General features: G+C 43.9%; 2 protein-coding genes across 5 annotated transcripts in view; one reads left to right on the top strand and one right to left on the bottom strand.

The window, feature by feature from the left end:
* The window catches only part of EIF4E3 (eukaryotic translation initiation factor 4E family member 3), a 69,979-nt gene that overhangs the window by 52,202 nt on the left and 1,307 nt on the right, over positions 1-16,470 (bottom strand). Inside the window, exons 1-2 of one of the 4 annotated variants that reach the window (XM_061195532.1) lie at positions 11,039-11,098; positions 10,908-10,951 (exon numbers count right to left, since the gene is read on the bottom strand). The exons of 1 other annotated variant lie outside the window; for it this stretch is intronic. The gene's annotated coding sequence lies outside the window, so the exon portion shown is untranslated. Of the gene's footprint in view, positions 1-10,144; positions 10,227-10,907; positions 10,954-11,038; positions 11,099-16,470 lie in introns of those variants that run through there. 2 more of the 4 variants (XM_061195529.1, XM_061195531.1) reach the window with 2 other exon arrangements.
* On the top strand, positions 10,746-12,898 carry GPR27 (G protein-coupled receptor 27). Its single transcript, XM_061195526.1, has one exon. The coding sequence runs from the start codon at positions 10,746-10,748 to the stop codon at positions 11,874-11,876; it is 1,131 nt and encodes a 376-aa protein (XP_061051509.1). The 3' UTR covers positions 11,877-12,898.

The following is a 16,470-nucleotide window of genomic DNA, read 5'->3' on the forward strand; positions in this document are numbered from 1 at the left end:
GCCAGCCCCACTCTGAAACAAAAAACAGACAAAACAGTACAAGAGGAGAAAATTAGAGACCAATAACCTTCATGAATATAGATGCAAAAATCTCAAACAAAATTTTAGCAAGTAGAATATAAGAAAACATAAAAAGGATAATACATCATGACTAACTAGAGGTTCTCACAGGAATGCAGATTGGTTTAACATTTGGGAGTCAATTAATGTAATTCATCATTTAACAAACTGAAATAGTAAATCATCTCAAAAGATGCAGAAAAAGCATTTGCCAATCCAACATTCATTCCTGATTTAAAAAAAAAAAAAACTCTCAGGGAAGTACGGATAGAAGGGAACTTCCTCATCTACAGGCATCTACAATAACCTACAGCTAATATCATGCTTAATGGTGAAAAACTGAAAGCTTTTCCTTTAATATGGGGGAAGAGACTAATGAGGTCCATTCTCATCACTTCTATTTAACATTGTACTGAGGTTCTAGCCAGTGCAATAAGGCAAGAAAAAGAAATAAAAAGCATTGGAAAAGAAAAAGTAAAACTGTCCTTATTCACAGACAACACAATCATCTATGTACAAAACCTGATGGAATTTACTCCAAAAAGCTACTAGAATTAATAAGTGAGTTTAGCAAAATCTCAGGATACAAGATCAATACAAAACTCAATAATATATTTATATACTAGGACTGAAGAATGAGAAATGGAAGTTTTTTAAAATGCCATTTATAATAGTATCAAAAATATGAAATACTTATGGATAAATGTGATGAAAGATGTGTAAAAACTGTACACTGATAACTACAAAATATTGCTGAAAGAAATTAAAGACCTGGGCTTCCCTGGTGGCGCAGTGGTTAAGAAACTGCCTGCCAATGCAGGGGACATGGGTTCGATCCCTGGTCCGGGAAGATCCCACATGCCGCGGAGCAACTAAGCCCGTGCGCCACAACTACTGAGCCTGTGCTCTAGAGCTCGCGTGTCACAACTACTGAAGCCCGCGCACCTAGAGCCCGTGCTCTGCAACAAGAGAAGCCACCTCAATGAGAAGCCCGCGCAAGACCCAACGCAACCAAAAATTAAAAAAAAAATTAAAAATAAATAAATTTATAAAAAAAAAAAAGAAATTAAAGACCTAAATAAATGGAGAAATATACCTTGATCATGTATAGGAAGATGGAGTATTGTTAAGATTTCAATTCTCCCCAAATTGATCTATACACAATCCCAATTAAAATCCCAACAGGCTTTTTTGTAGAATTTGACAAACTGATTCTAAGATCTATATATAAATGCTAATAACTCAGAATAGCCAAAACATTCTGAAAAAGAAGAACAAATTTGGAGAAATAACACTCCCTGATTTTAAAAGCTTATTGAAAAGCCACATTAATCAATACAGCGTAGTATTGCCCTCAAGATAGATGTAGATAAACTGAACAGAATAGCGAGTCCAGAAATAGACACACATATATATGAACAATTGATTTTTGACAAAAATGCAAAGGCAATTGAGTGAACAATAGTAGTTTTTCAACAGAGAGGGATGGAACAATTGGCTATCCATACGCAAAAAAAAAAAGAACTTCAATCCATACCTCCCATACCTCATACCATTTATAAGACTTAGCTTAATATGAAACATAAAACTAAACGTAAAATTTTAAGAAAATAAAACCTCTAGAAGAAAACGCAGAAGAAATCTTTGTGACCCTGATTTAGGCAAGGATTTCTTAGATATGACAGCAAAATCAGATTCATAAAATAGTTCAAAATGATAAACTGGACTTGGTGAAAATCAAAATCTTGTGCTTGTCAAAAGACACTATTAAAAGAATAAAAAGAGAAGCCACAGACCAAGAGAAAATATCTGTGAATCATATATCTGAAAAGGAACTTGACTCCAGAATATATTCTTAAAACTTTCAAAAATCAATAATAAAAATATATACAAATGGTATCATGAAAAAAGGGCAAAAAATTGAACAGATTTATTGGCAAAGAAGATACAGAGATGGCAGATAAGCACATGAGAAGATGCTCAACATCATTAGCCATTATTTCCAACCTAGGAGAATTCTATTCCCAGCCAAACTATCAATCAAGTATGAAGGTGAAAGAAGTGCATTTTCAGATATGTAAAATCTTACTGAGATATATACACCACATAAAAAGAAATGAAAAAAGAAAGAAAGAGAAGGAAAGAAGAAGAAAAAGATGTGGGCTACAGGAAACAGGAGCTCTGACATAGGAAAGTAGGGAAGAGACAAACATGATGTTGAAGGGAAGTGCCAGGGCAACAGTCATGCAGACGGCTGTTCAGATCAGATTGAAGAGAATGAAGGTTCCAGGAGAGATGTCTCCAAGGACAAAAATACAACCACTTGATTGGATGATGAGTTTGGCTGTAGTGAGTGAAACTGTATGGTTCTGTCAAAAAGTTTGAGTGGGTTACAGGCACACATCACTTTACGGGGAGGAAAAACCACAATCATTAGCTCTAAGGAAAACAAAAAAGGTGTACAATTCACAAAATGTACTTATCATGTCTGATTCAGCTGTGAACTATACTACACAGGATGGAATTCTACAATTCCACAGCTCACTGATGCCAAGCTGACTCTAACTAACTTGTATTCATTAGAGTTCTATCCCTGTTAGGAGAGTGGCAGAAGGGTGGCAGCAGGGGGGTGGGGTGGTTCTGAGAAATGTAGCTGTTTACTCATAATGCCTGTGACACTGAAATCAGACCTTCTTAAAATCACATGGAAGTCTAAGGAGAAATGTGCTAAAGCCATACCTTTTATGTGGCTTGTTTCACCATCAAAATCAGTCTGCCTTGCCTCTGAGGTAAGCCCACCTTTTATTTTTGCAGAAACTCTCCCTAACAGTGGTAAGAATTCTGGCCAGTGAAAGATTCTATACTTCATCTAAATCAAAACCCAGTGCAAAGCTTGGGGCGGGCGGAGGAAGAATTTATGTGTGTGGATGCGAACGTGTATAGAGGGTGAGTATTTTAAAGAATTAAACTTTCATTTTTCATTACAAGAAAGTTATTGGATAACTGGTAAAACAGAAAATCAAGAAAGAGTAGGTACATCCCTAAAGGTGTGTCTTATGGGCCTCAGTACCATAGCTTAGACCATTATATAAGGATGTACTCCAAAAATCTGTATCTTAAAAATTATAGACTCTATAATTCTCTAGAATAGAAAATAACAACAATCAATGCACTATTTGATTTTTGAGTAAATAAGAGAGGAGGGGGAGGAGAGGATTATAGAAGTAGTAGCTCTGATATATACTAATTATATCATGATTCCATACACAGGAAGAGGACATTTAAGCAACAGGGTTGATCCTATCATCTTTGGCACCCACAGTAGCACCCTTGTCCTGATACTTGCATTCCATCTTTCGAAAGCAAAATTTAGGATCACAACATGATTTAACCCTAGAGGGAGTTGAAGCGGCTATTAAATATTATATAATAGAAAAGAGAGGGGCCACATAAAAGAAGGCTTTTTCTCACTTGGAGTCATGGCTATAACTCTTTGAAAAAAATATACTACCAAAATATCAAAAATGAGATTTTAAGTGGTGACAAGTGTATATTTTTGTTTCTTCTAAATGTTAGAAGTGTTCATTTTCAAACGATTAAAATACCGCCTATAGCATAATGGTTTTTCTCAATTCTGTACCAAGTAATACAACCTTCAGTTTAGTATTTATTTATAAGATATTGATAGGTTTTTTCCCCTCAATTATGTATTAGTCAACGCAGCCCTGTATGTGTACTTATTAAGAATTCAGGCTTTCAGGCCAGGTAGACCAGACTTTAACCTTGCTTTACCACTATAGACTATGTAATTAACTGCTGTAATTAACATAAGACTCAAGGTTCCTCATCTGTAAAATGGGGGTACAGGGTTTTGTAGAAGTAAATTAGACAGTGTATGCAAAACACCTTGGTGTACTAATGGATCTAAAAAAAAAAACAACAACATCTTTCTCAATGGGTAGACACTGTACTGTAAAGCTACTGACTGAATAAGAATTTCTTAATCCCTCCTCCCAAGTTCATTTTGGCATCAAAGCATGTAAATACTGAAGCAAACCAAAGACACAACCCTTGTACACATAACCATATGGCAAGACATACTGATTTCTGTAACCAAACCCAGGGAAGGGCCCGAGAGTTCACACCTTAAAGGCTTACATTCACTCAGGAAGCAATGAGGAGTCCATGTCACTTTCTAGGCCGGCAGCACTCTTTTGATAAGGATACTTCCTAAGGTTACAGAGGTGACCTGACTTTAATATGAAATATGGGTTTTTTTTTCACAATTATGTTATTTGCTTTGGACATTCAGAGTTGTGCAACTATCATCACTACCTAATTTTAGAACAATTTCATCACCCCTAAAATAAATGCTCCAATACCCATTTGCAGTCACTCTTCAATCCCCTCTACCCCAAGTCCCTGGCAACTACTAATCTGCTTTCTGTCTCCATAGATTTGCCAACTCTGGCCATTTTATAGAAATGGAAGCGTACAATACATGGCCTTTTGCATTAGACTTCTTCCACTTAGCCTAATGTTTTCAAGGTTCGTCCATGTTGCAGCATAAGTCAATACTTCATCCCCTTTTATGAGTGTGTAATATTCCACTATGTGGAGAATTCACATTTTGTTTATCCACTCATCCACTGACAGACAACTGGATTGTTCCCCCTTTGGCTAGTATGAGAAATGCTGCTGTATACATCTGTGTACAAATTTTGTGTGGACATGTTTTTATTTCTCCTGGATATATACCTAAGAGTGGTATATAGTGCTGGTATATAGTGCTGGGTCATAGGTAACTGTATGTTTAACTTATGAGAAATTTCCTATTTTCCAAAACAGCTGCATCGTTTTATATTTATACACCAGCATTGTATGAGGTTCTAATTTCTCCACATCATCGTCAACACTTGCAATTGTCTATTTTTTTGATAACAGCCATCCCACTAGGTGTGAAGTGGTATCTCACTATGGTTTTGATTTGCATCTTTCTAATGATTAACGATGGTAAGCATCTTTCCAAGTATTTATTGGCCATTTGTATATCTTTTTGAAGAAATGCCTATTCAAATCCTTTGCCCAATTTTAAATTGGACTGTTTGGCTTTTTACTGTTGATTCATAGGCATTCTTTATATAATCTAGATACAATTCCCTCATCAGATATATAACTTGAAAATATCTTCTCGCATTCTGTAGGTTGTCTTTTCACTTTCTTGAAGGTGTTCTTTGAAGTGCAAACTTTAAAAATTTAATAAAATCCAATTTATCTATCTTTTCCATTTTTTGCTCATCCTTTTGGTGTCATATCTAAGAAACGATTGCCTAATCTAAAGTTATGAAAATTCACTCCTATGTTTTCTTCTAAGTTTTACAGTTTTAGCCCTTACATTTATGTCTATGATCCATTTTGAGTTAATTTTTGTATATTATATTTGTGAGGTAAGGGTCCAACTTCACTTTTTTGCACATGGAGAAAACTGTTAAAAGAGTTTTCATTAAACCATATTTTGCTTATTAGAAGTGTGACAGTATGCCATGCATGTACACATAAATGACATATTCAGTCATTCATTCAACAAATATATACAGCAAGGACAATATTTTGAGATATGACCTGATAATTTTTCTTCCTGTTTTTCCCTTTCCTTCCCCACACTGAAGCAGATAGCAGGGTCCAGCCTTCCTCGCCAAGGAGAGGTTTACGGAAGGTAGCTTCCTGACTTTTGCTCTCCCAAACACCTAAATTCTGGGACCACCGATTCCCAGGAGAACTGACCAATTACACTATCCAGAAGAACAAGAAAGAACAATATTCCCCAATGCCGGAGTAGACAGGGAGTCCCCAGAGATGAAGGCAGAAGGGAGGAGTGAGAGGGTACTGAGAGAGAGGGGATCTGCACTGGGTTTCCCAGACATTGTGCTGAGAGGCATCTAATACGATATACATCCTCAGCCCCGATTCTCACACCCCAAGTCTGGCATGAGGCAGCTAAGAATCACCAAACCACAATGGCTTATAAGGACAGAAACAACATGGCAACAACTGACCAAACGTCACTGACCTCCCATACACATGCACACACTACCCTGAATGACTGTGTGCTGGGCAATCTGGGCACTAGCCTGGAATTATGGCACATCCCAAAGAAGCAAAGGTCCATGATGAAACCCCAGAAGCACCAAGGTTACATGTTTTTCTTCACCATCAATGCAAAATGGCAACTCAGTCAGAAATTAAGTTTCTACGAAGCAGTTATATTTCTGGCACCCTTGATTTTATAGACTGACATTCACACCTGCCACACAAATATTGAGACATATAAATATATACACATATATGTGTGTGTGTGTGTGTGTGTGTGTGTGTGTATGGCATCCTCCTAGGCTAGGTTGAGAATATAAAAGTCAATCAAGCCATGGTTAGCCAAGGTATTTATAGCCTAGTAAGAGCAAAAAATGTATTTACCATTTATTACACACCACCTGGGTGCACACCTTGTGTTACACTCTTTTTTGTAAATGGATTGAATTTAATGGAATCTTCCTCACAAAAAGGCCTTTGAGGTTCAGAGGTTCAGAGGAGGTAAAGGACTTGGCTAAGGATACATGTTAGTAATTGATGGGACTTGGATATGAACTAAGGTATATTTAACTCCAAGTCCATTTGCAGTCCTGAAGTTATGACTCCCTCCCATGGAGAGGCCAATCTGAGTAATATCCTTGGATAACTCAGCATCCATTGGACATAGATTTTGGCTCATGTTTTCTAAGAGTTGGGATGAGACTAAGTCAAACCAACCTTCTCTAACTTGATGCTCAACATGCCCATTGGCAGATGACTAGCCAGAAGCCTGAGGCTGGACAGGAGACATCAGCCAAACTGGCTCCCGTGATTATGGGGACCGTGCCCTTGACTGAACCCATCAGTCAAGGTCAAGGTCTGTAAACCGGTCTTCCAAACAGCAGACTTCCATTACCGTTCACATCACCTACATGTGCAGCAAAGAAGTAACAGAACTAATTTGGGGTGGAAACCCCAACTTTTCTATCTATGTGCAAAAGGAAGCAATTTTTCTTAGAGGGAAGAATCCCACGGAGCTGTTATGCTTTGAGACGCTAGCTCTCAAATTGGTGCCTAAGAAACTATTTTAAATTCTTCAGTGAAGCTTCCTAGAAACAATAAAGGGAAAATAAGTTGATTCTGGCAATGAAATGTTAATAGTTTTTCCTTAAGTATTAATCTTCTGAACAAATGGTGACAATTAAAGAAGCAGGCATATAACTGCTGTGAGAGCCATGATTTATATATTTTCTATTGCTGCTTCTGCTATTTGATCCTGAGAAGACGACTAAACCAAATCCCAAATCCCAAAGAGAAGCATACTGAGCCATGGAGAGAAGTAGAAAACATAGAGAAACCTAAATCATAAGGAACTAATGTCTCTCCTTTTGGGTCCTTTTATGCAGAATAAATCTCTCCCCATTCGGGATTGTATAACCATTTACCTTTCATTTTCTCACATACAAACTGAACCTCAGAGGTGAGGACCCTCTGAAATCATTTGGTCCAATTTCTCCTTTTGTAAATGGGAACATTTGAGATTCCAAGAGGTTAAGCGAAATGTCAAGTGGTCATTAGAACAAATAATATGAAGATTTCATCTAAGTGGGAAGGGTACTGACCTAGGAGTGAGAAGACCTGGATTCTACTGCCCACTCAGCCGTGTATGAGTTCACAAAATGAAAGCACTGGATGAGATGGTTTTGAAAATCTCTCCCCTCTTTGAAGCAGCTTTAATTCTGTGAACATCAGTAGTGTTTGGTTGTTTGTTTTTAGAAAGGTAGCACCTTTTTTTGCAGTTATGGTGAAGGGGCAATATGTATGGTGGTTATGAGCGTGGGCTCTAGAGTCAGACTTTCTGCCTTGCAATCCCAGCTCTCACACTTACTTGTGGTGAAAGCCTGAACAAATTAACCTCTCTGCCTCATCCGCAAAATGGAAATTGTAACAATACCCACCCCATTAAGGCCCTTAAAATGATGAAACGAGATAACACATGTCAAGTATTCAGCACACCGCCTGGCACATAGCAGGTGCTCAGCGAACACAGGCTGCCCTTAACAGTGTCATAAAGGAACCAGAGTTGGTGTCTCTGTGTGCGTTAAAAGAAGGCATCCCTTCCTCTGGACAGAAGCAGCCCAAGTGCTAAGGTCCACATCAAGGCTGGAACTCACTGTCTGTGGCTATGTGCCTGGCTCTAAAATATCAAAGTAAGAAATCACTCCCCAATATCCTTTGCTGATAGTGGTACCCAATGAATATGTGTCTGTTATCATGTAGGCCTTCTAGAAAACTCCTCAGAGGAGGCCCACTTAGATGGCAAGGACACTTTTGCTCTTCCTTTCTTTTCCTTCTTTCTGCCTGGAATGCTGAGGGAATGGCTGGGGTGTCAGCAGCCTACTACTGATCATGAGGAAAGGGCTAAAAGATTTTCAGAGACTCAGACTTTCAGCCAATAACTCAATGTCATTAATCTCCAGACTTCTTGTTTTATGAAGAAAATAAACTCATGTACGTTTTTGAGCTACTATTATCAAAATGCAATTCCTGACCAAAATACTCTCCAAAATCTACTTCTCTTTTCTGTCAACAAATATCTGTAGACTTCCCTGGTCAGCCACTTGTCCCTGGCCACTTAGGGGCCCTAAGTCAGGCCCTCACTGGCCATCACTTAGATTTTTACAAAATGTCCAAATGCCCTCAAGGTCCTTGCTATTCCAAGTGTGGTCTGTAGACCAGAGGCATTAGTGTCGCCTAGGAAATTATTAGAAAGGCAGCATCTCCAGCCCCATCCAGACCTACTGAATCAGATCCCCAGTGATTTCTGTGCACGTTAAAGGCTAAGGCTCTGGACTAGACTTCCAGACTCTGCTCTGTCATTCCTCTTAAACACTACTGTCAAAATAAACTTCCTGACGCACATCAGTAGTTTTCTAATCACAGCACTTTCCTCAGAAACCTCCAAGGGCTCCTGACTGCCTATAGACTAAAGTTTAGACTCCTCAGCCTGACAAGTCTTTCTATGATCTTGTGTCATCCTAAAAATGCCCATCAAAGTACCTGCCATGCCAATAAATAATATTCTGCATAAAACAAAGCAAAAAATGAGTGTACCTGAGAAAGAACATATTTCTTAAGTCTGGCTTCTCCATCCTAGGCATTGGGGATACAGTGTTAGGAAAAACCAGACACAGTCCCTTGCCTTCCTGGAGCTTAGAGATCAGTTGAAAGGACAGGATCTTCAAAAGCAATAAAAATACATAATAGTAAATATTAAGTGCTAAGAAGGAAATGAATGGGCAATGGTACAGAGTAAGCTAGACTGGTCAGAAGAGTGGCCCAGAGGATGGGGAACCTGCTGAGGGGCTGCTCCAGGCAGAGGGAACAGCCCACGCAAAGCCTAGAGAGAACTTGGTGCGTCTGAGGATCATAACAGGGGCTGCCCTTTCGGGCTTACCCAGAAGATTGACATCCTGGGAGGAAGGTGACATGGGATTCACCTTCCAAATCAAGGGAAAATGCTGAATTTCTTCTCCCTGACAGATGCCTTCACTGGGACCACGAATGGGGCAGAGAGCAGGGTATGCTTCAGGGTCGCTGCGAGTCCAGCCGTGGAAATCAGACCGAGTGAAATTTGAATCTCAGCTCTACCACTTACCGGCTCTCGACTCCCCTGACCTCCAAGCCTCTGCTTCCTCAGATATAAAGCGGCTTTAAGCATAGAACCAACTTTGTCATTACTGTGAACGCTGAGAGCGTAAAGCTTCCCAGAACACTGCCACCCACATCAGTGCTGACCTGAATACTAGAGGTTACGAGGCTGTGATCACGACGATGACTGTGAATTACTATGAGCTTGCGGGCAGAGGGCTCAATCCCAGATCCTCCGGTCCCACACCCCGCCCCCACGCCCCGAGGCCTCCCGACCCTGCCATCCCAGGCAACCGCCCCCCGCGCACGGCCACCTCAGTGACCCCAGGGCGGGCGCCGGGCACCGCCGCCGGACCCCCGTTACCTGGGGCCAAACGCGACCTGCCGCCACCTCGCGTCCTGGGCCCTGCCTCCCTCCCGGCCGCCTCCCGGCCCCGCAGATGCGGCGGCGGCGCCCCCAGCCCAGCCCGGCCCGGGCGGCGCGGGATGCCTCGGCGGGGCTGGCGGCGGCGGCCACGCGGCGCGCTCCGGCGGAGGGGAGGGGGCTCCGCGGCGGCGGCGGCGGCAGCGGCAGCGGCAGCGGCAGCGGCGGCGGCTGGCCCGGCGTGGGGCAGAGCCCAGAGGCGCGGCGGCGGCGGCGGCGGCGGAGGAAGAGAAGGAGGAGGAGGAGGATGCAGGGGCTGCGGGCGGCGGCGCGGCCCGGTCCGCAGTGAAGCCCGCGGCGCCCGAGGCGCAGGGAGTGGCCGTCGCCTCCTGCGCGCACCATTCCTGAGATGGCGGCGACGCGGCGGCAGCTCGGGGAGTCGAGGAGGGGTCAGCCGGGCGCGGGCTGAGCCCCGCCGGCCCGGGAGCTCGCCGGGGACCCGCGCGCTTGGTGGAGTTCCGGCCGGCCGGCAGGCCTGCAGAGCGGCGAGGCCGGGGGCGGCCCCGGAGCGGAGCGCGGCGCCCGGCCCGGGGAGGCCGCGATGGCGAACGCGAGCGAGCCGGGCGGCGGCGGCGGCGAGGCGGCCGCCCTGGGCCTCAAGCTGGCCACGCTCAGCCTGCTGCTGTGCGTGAGCCTCGCGGGCAACGTGCTGTTCGCGCTGCTGATCGTGCGGGAGCGCAGCCTGCACCGCGCCCCGTACTACCTGCTGCTCGACCTGTGCCTGGCCGACGGGCTGCGCGCGCTCGCCTGCCTCCCGGCCGTCATGCTGGCGGCGCGGCGGGCAGCGGCCGCCGCGGGGGCGCCGCCGGGCGCGCTGGGCTGCAAGCTGCTCGCCTTCCTGGCCGCGCTCTTCTGCTTCCACGCCGCCTTCCTGCTGCTCGGCGTGGGCGTCACCCGCTACCTGGCCATAGCGCACCACCGCTTCTACGCCGAGCGCCTGGCCGGCTGGCCATGCGCCGCCATGCTGGTGTGCGCCGCCTGGGCGCTGGCGCTGGCCGCGGCCTTCCCGCCCGTGCTGGACGGCGGCGGCGGCGGCGACGACGAGGACGCGCCGTGCGCCCTGGAGCAGCGGCCCGACGGCGCCCCGGGCGCGCTGGGCTTCCTACTGCTGCTGGCCGTGGTGGTGGGCGCCACGCACCTCGTCTACCTCCGCCTGCTCTTCTTCATCCACGATCGCCGCAAGATGCGGCCCGCGCGCCTCGTGCCCGCCGTCAGCCACGACTGGACCTTCCACGGCCCCGGCGCCACCGGCCAGGCGGCCGCCAACTGGACGGCGGGCTTCGGCCGCGGGCCCACGCCGCCCGCGCTCGTGGGCATCCGGCCGGCCGGGCCCGGCCGCGGCGCGCGCCGCCTCCTCGTGCTCGAGGAGTTCAAGACAGAGAAGAGGCTGTGCAAGATGTTCTATGCCATCACGCTGCTCTTCCTGCTCCTCTGGGGGCCCTACGTCGTGGCCAGTTACCTGCGGGTCCTGGTGCGGCCCGGCGCTGTCCCCCAGGCCTACCTGACGGCCTCCGTGTGGCTGACCTTCGCGCAGGCCGGCATCAACCCCGTCGTGTGCTTCCTGTTCAACAGAGAGCTCAGGGACTGCTTCCGGGCCCAGTTCCCCTGCTGCCAGAGCCCCCAGGCCACCCAGGCCACCCTCCCCTGCGACTTGAAAGGCATCGGTTTATAAGTGGCTCTCCCGCCACCTGCACCCCAACCCGGCCTCTCCCTTTGGCTTGGACAGTGACGTCTTTTCTCCCCCTTCTGCCCCCTGTTTAATTTTCTGAGCTGCCTTCAAAACGGCTCTCGAAGTGCATCATCACTAGAATTGTACAGACCCCTTTTGGGGGAGGGTTTTGAAGTCCCAGCCCCACCCCCGCTCCTTGCGATTGTCCTCCTAAATATATTTTCATCCTGACAGTAGGCCCTGGAGTCTTGGTACTGGCACTGATGTCTTTTATTCCATGAGTTACTTTTTTTTTTTTTTTCCAATAAAGGCTAAACTAATTTTCTTCATGCAACCTTTCCTAAAGACCATGGCCAGTTTTCTACAGAAGCTATTTTTGACAACCTCAAGTGGCATTACATTTTGCAGTGAGGTAGAGGAACCCAGGGGGACTTCACAAGTTCGATTTCTTGAGGGTCTTCTGTTGGCAGCAGGAGAAAGAGGGAAAGTTGTCTCAAGTTCCCTCTGAATTGCCATCGGTGGGGTCAGTTGGACTGCTCTGGTTCTTTGAAGGCGCTGAGAATTTTGTTCAGTATTGATATTGAATTTAAAGAGCAGAAATGGGAACGAGTAGCAAGGCAGTCATTTTTAGTCAGTAACAAGTTAACACAAGATTTGTTTCCTACCTTGCTTCATACTACTAGGAAATGCCCGTCAGCAACAACTGCTCTTTGTATCATACCAATCTTGAGTGGAAACATTTCTGTAAAACTGTACCTTTCAAAAGAGTAAAAAGTGTTTTGGTTAGTAATGGTGTGGAGAAGATACAGTATTGCATGTTTTCGTATGTACTGATTGTGGTTCACGGATTGGGAGGGCTCAGAGACAAGCAGAGTACTAAATCAAAACTGTTTAGGTATTTTTTGCCAATAAAAATTAAAATAATTTTAGGGAAACAGTTTGTGCTTTGAAGAGCCCAGTTTTATTCTGTCTTATGAAACTAATTGCCACTTTGAAAATTGTTATTCTTTTGTTCATGGTATAAATGGATGGAATATAATGATACTCTATTTCTATGAGACAAAGCATTTCCTTAAAATGTTTGCTAGGTTAAGCTGTGCTGTTCTCCTGATGGTTATTTTAAATTAATAATGAGAACTATAATTTTAAATACTATTTCTTTGTTAGACACATTGTAACCTTAAGTTGAAAGACTAAATTCTGCAAGTACTGTATTTTTTCGCTTATAATGCTACATTTTTATTAACGTATCTTCCGTTTTGAGGATCTATATCTGTATTTCTCTTTGCATTATATAAATATACCAGCATTTTCATTCTGGAGTGGCTTTTTGTTCCTGTTGTTTGAGGCTGTGACAGGTGGTAATATGCGTCTAAGTAAGGTACTCATGTTTTTATTATCCTTTTAGTGCATGCTGTTTAGCTGACCATAATTTCTAAGACATTTGGAGGCTTGTTAACTTAAAATGCAAGATAAAAAATCTGCAGATCTTCTCTTCAAGGGAAGAAGCAGTATATATATATATACTGCTTCAAAACTTTTTTATGAACACATAAAACATGAATGTAAGCAAAGTAACCATTTTGATAAAATAATAATCAAAGTGGGTACAGTAAATATATTGAAGTTTGAGTTGCGCATAATATAAACTATTAAATATTCAGTCCAAGATGGATAAGTCATAATAAGAGGGTGTGGCCAATTTATCACAGGTGAATGGTCAGCATTATTTTATTTTGTCCGTAAATGTCAATCAGTCTATGCAGACAGTCTCCTATTTGGAAAATACGAGTAACTATCAGCCTGTTTCTCCCCAGATCATACGACCGGGTAGACATTAATTATCCAAGGGCCACCCATCAGAAATCTTAGCTTATCTAAAGACAGGCCCAGGAAGTAAATCTCTCCTCATCCAACATCCCCCCACTGGCCACAAATGATCGAAGTTCAAAAAATAGAAGTCACTAAGCCTATGTGATGGTCAGAATTTTTAGCACCTGCCATGGCATAGGAACTAGGCTGTCAGGGCTAACTCCTGTTTTTTGTTTTGCTTTGTTCTGACTGGATGGGAGATTTCTAATGAGAATTCAAGTGACAAGTAATGAGAAATGACGGCCAACTGTAAAGGAAAAAGAAGAACCAAGAGATGCAGAGGAACTAGCTGTCCAGAGGAGTACTGTGCAGGAGCAAAACTCCCCTTGCACCTCAACAGCTACTTTCATCACTGAATTTATTAGCCTGTACTTTGATTGTTAATTATGTTAATAAAGAATCATCAAGAGAAGGTTACTTGTATTTCAGAATACTCTCCTCCTTGTACCAGGACAGGAACAATGTATTTGGGGAAGACTTCCATTAAAATAGCTCATTTTCTGTCATTGAAAAGTTAATTTAGCACAACTCCCCCGCCGCTCCTCCCCAGGTGAAATAAATGGGTTATGTCTATACTTGAAGCAAAAGAAAATAGATTGCTTGTCTATAAATCTCTGCATGTCCTGGCATGGAATTATTGGGTCAAAAATGAGCATTTTTAGGTCTTTTGACACCATATGTCAAATCGCTTTGCAGAAAGACATATCTACTTTTAGATTTCCACCTGACCATGTTCATTTTTTACAAATTGAAATATCTCAAAGTGGGGAAGCGAATAACAAATCAATAACCATAATGATGAAGAATAACCTCCATATGCACCATTCAGCCTTGCCAGATCTTGTCAGTCTTGCCATATTGGTTTCTACCTTTCCTTTTCTCTTTTCTTTCCTTTTCCTTTCTTCCCTTTTTCCTCTTCTTTCTTCCCTTCCTCCCCCTCTTATTCCTTCTCTCCCTCCTTCCCTCCTTCTCTTTATTTTCTTCCTTCCCTTTCTCTTTCTTCCTTTCTTTCTCCCTCTTTTTGAAAGAAAGAAAATACAACACAATCATTTCTGCCAAGGCTTTGGGCTCACCATCAGCCATCTACATTTTCAAATGCCCTGCCCCTAAGAGGTTAATAGGGTCCCAGGTCCTGGGGCTGAGTCAGGATGGATCATTGGGTTGGCAGGATTGGTTCTACCCTTCACTGTCTTTCCATGACCCATACAAGTGCAAATTTCTGGTTTGCCACAGAAGGCCTTTTATGGTCCGGCCCCTCCACCACCCTGGCCTCATCTTCCCCTTGTATTTCCATCTCTCCCTTCTCTGGTTACCTTTGTATAAGCTCTCCCTGGAAAGCCCGTCCCCCTCCTCTGCTTGGGGAATCCCTCACCAGCTCCTCTAGAGCAGAGGCAATATTCACAATATGTAATAACTGGGATGGCACGGGCATAACTAACCTGTACAGCCGTACCCCTGGGTCTTGGCTGAACATCAGGTTTGTGCTGGACTCAGATCCAAGACTTCTGGAAGGGCTTCTTGGCCCAGTCACCCCACTGCTGGGCTCTCATGGTGCACACCTGGGCTCCTGGCTCCCCCGCTGGTCTCACATCCTCCCTCTCCCTACTCAGGCTCTGTGCTCCAGCCACTCCAAGTCACTGGCAGTGCCCTGAACAGACCATACTGGGTCACACCAACATGCCTTTGCTGCGTTGTTTCTTGCGTCCAAAGTCCTTACTTCCTCTTTTCCCAACTCAACTGCTGTTAAGCTTTCAAACATACAGGCTGAACTCTTAGACATAAAGGGTGAACTAACCTCTACAGAGAAGGGGAGATTGTCCCCATGCAGGTCCTGAAAATTTTCCAAGTCTCCAAACACAGTCATTAGATCTGAGTGCCATGGTGGGCTGAGTAGCCAGCTTACTGGCATTTCAAGTTGTCCGTGAATTGAGATGGCTGAGGTTGTAAAATGCAGTGGACTCAAAACACTGTTCTCCATTCACCTGGTAGACGTGCCACTCTGTGTGACCCTCCAAGACCACTGGACTTCAAGACCCCCTCTGTGAGGGGCAAAGGAGGTAATGGGAAACTGTCTCCACCCATCCATATTCTAGACCCATATCGTTATCCTTTGCATTGTTTATTAGCTGTTTCTGGAGTAAACAAAATTAAAAGGAAACTTAATCTGAGTCCACGGGGTTCTTTATGCTTTTTCTCCAACTTGGACAAGACTTTTGGGATCTACCTTAGCCTAAGAACAGAGCCCTCTTGCCCTCCCTTTTCCTTCCTTTTGGGATATTTTTGATGAGGTGGTAATGCTTGGAGCCACAGCAGCCATCTTGCAACCATGAGAAGAGATAGTGTCAACATGGTGAAAATAGCAGACCAGAAAGATCAAAAGAGCAGACATCTGTTTTAACATTGTTGATCTACTTACCCAAACATGCAACCTCATATCTCTAGATTTTTTTAGATTTCTGGTCTTGAAATAAAAACTGCTATTGCTTCAGCCACTAATATTTTCAGAAAGCCTGTTATTTGAAGCAACAATTAACTGCAACGATACTTAAAACAATTCCATCCTCTCCACTCCCTTGACAGATATGCCTGATATCCTGGAACTGTAGTCACAAATTTTTAAACATTAGGCTTATTTAATTCAATTCACATTTCCAGTTATCAGATCATTCAGCCTGCTGTTAACTGTTAGATTAACCTGGCTCTGGAAAAAAATAATAAAATAGAT

Source organism: Eubalaena glacialis, chromosome 7, assembly GCF_028564815.1.
Source record: "Eubalaena glacialis isolate mEubGla1 chromosome 7, mEubGla1.1.hap2.+ XY, whole genome shotgun sequence".
Lineage (NCBI taxonomy): Eukaryota > Metazoa > Chordata > Mammalia > Artiodactyla > Balaenidae > Eubalaena > Eubalaena glacialis.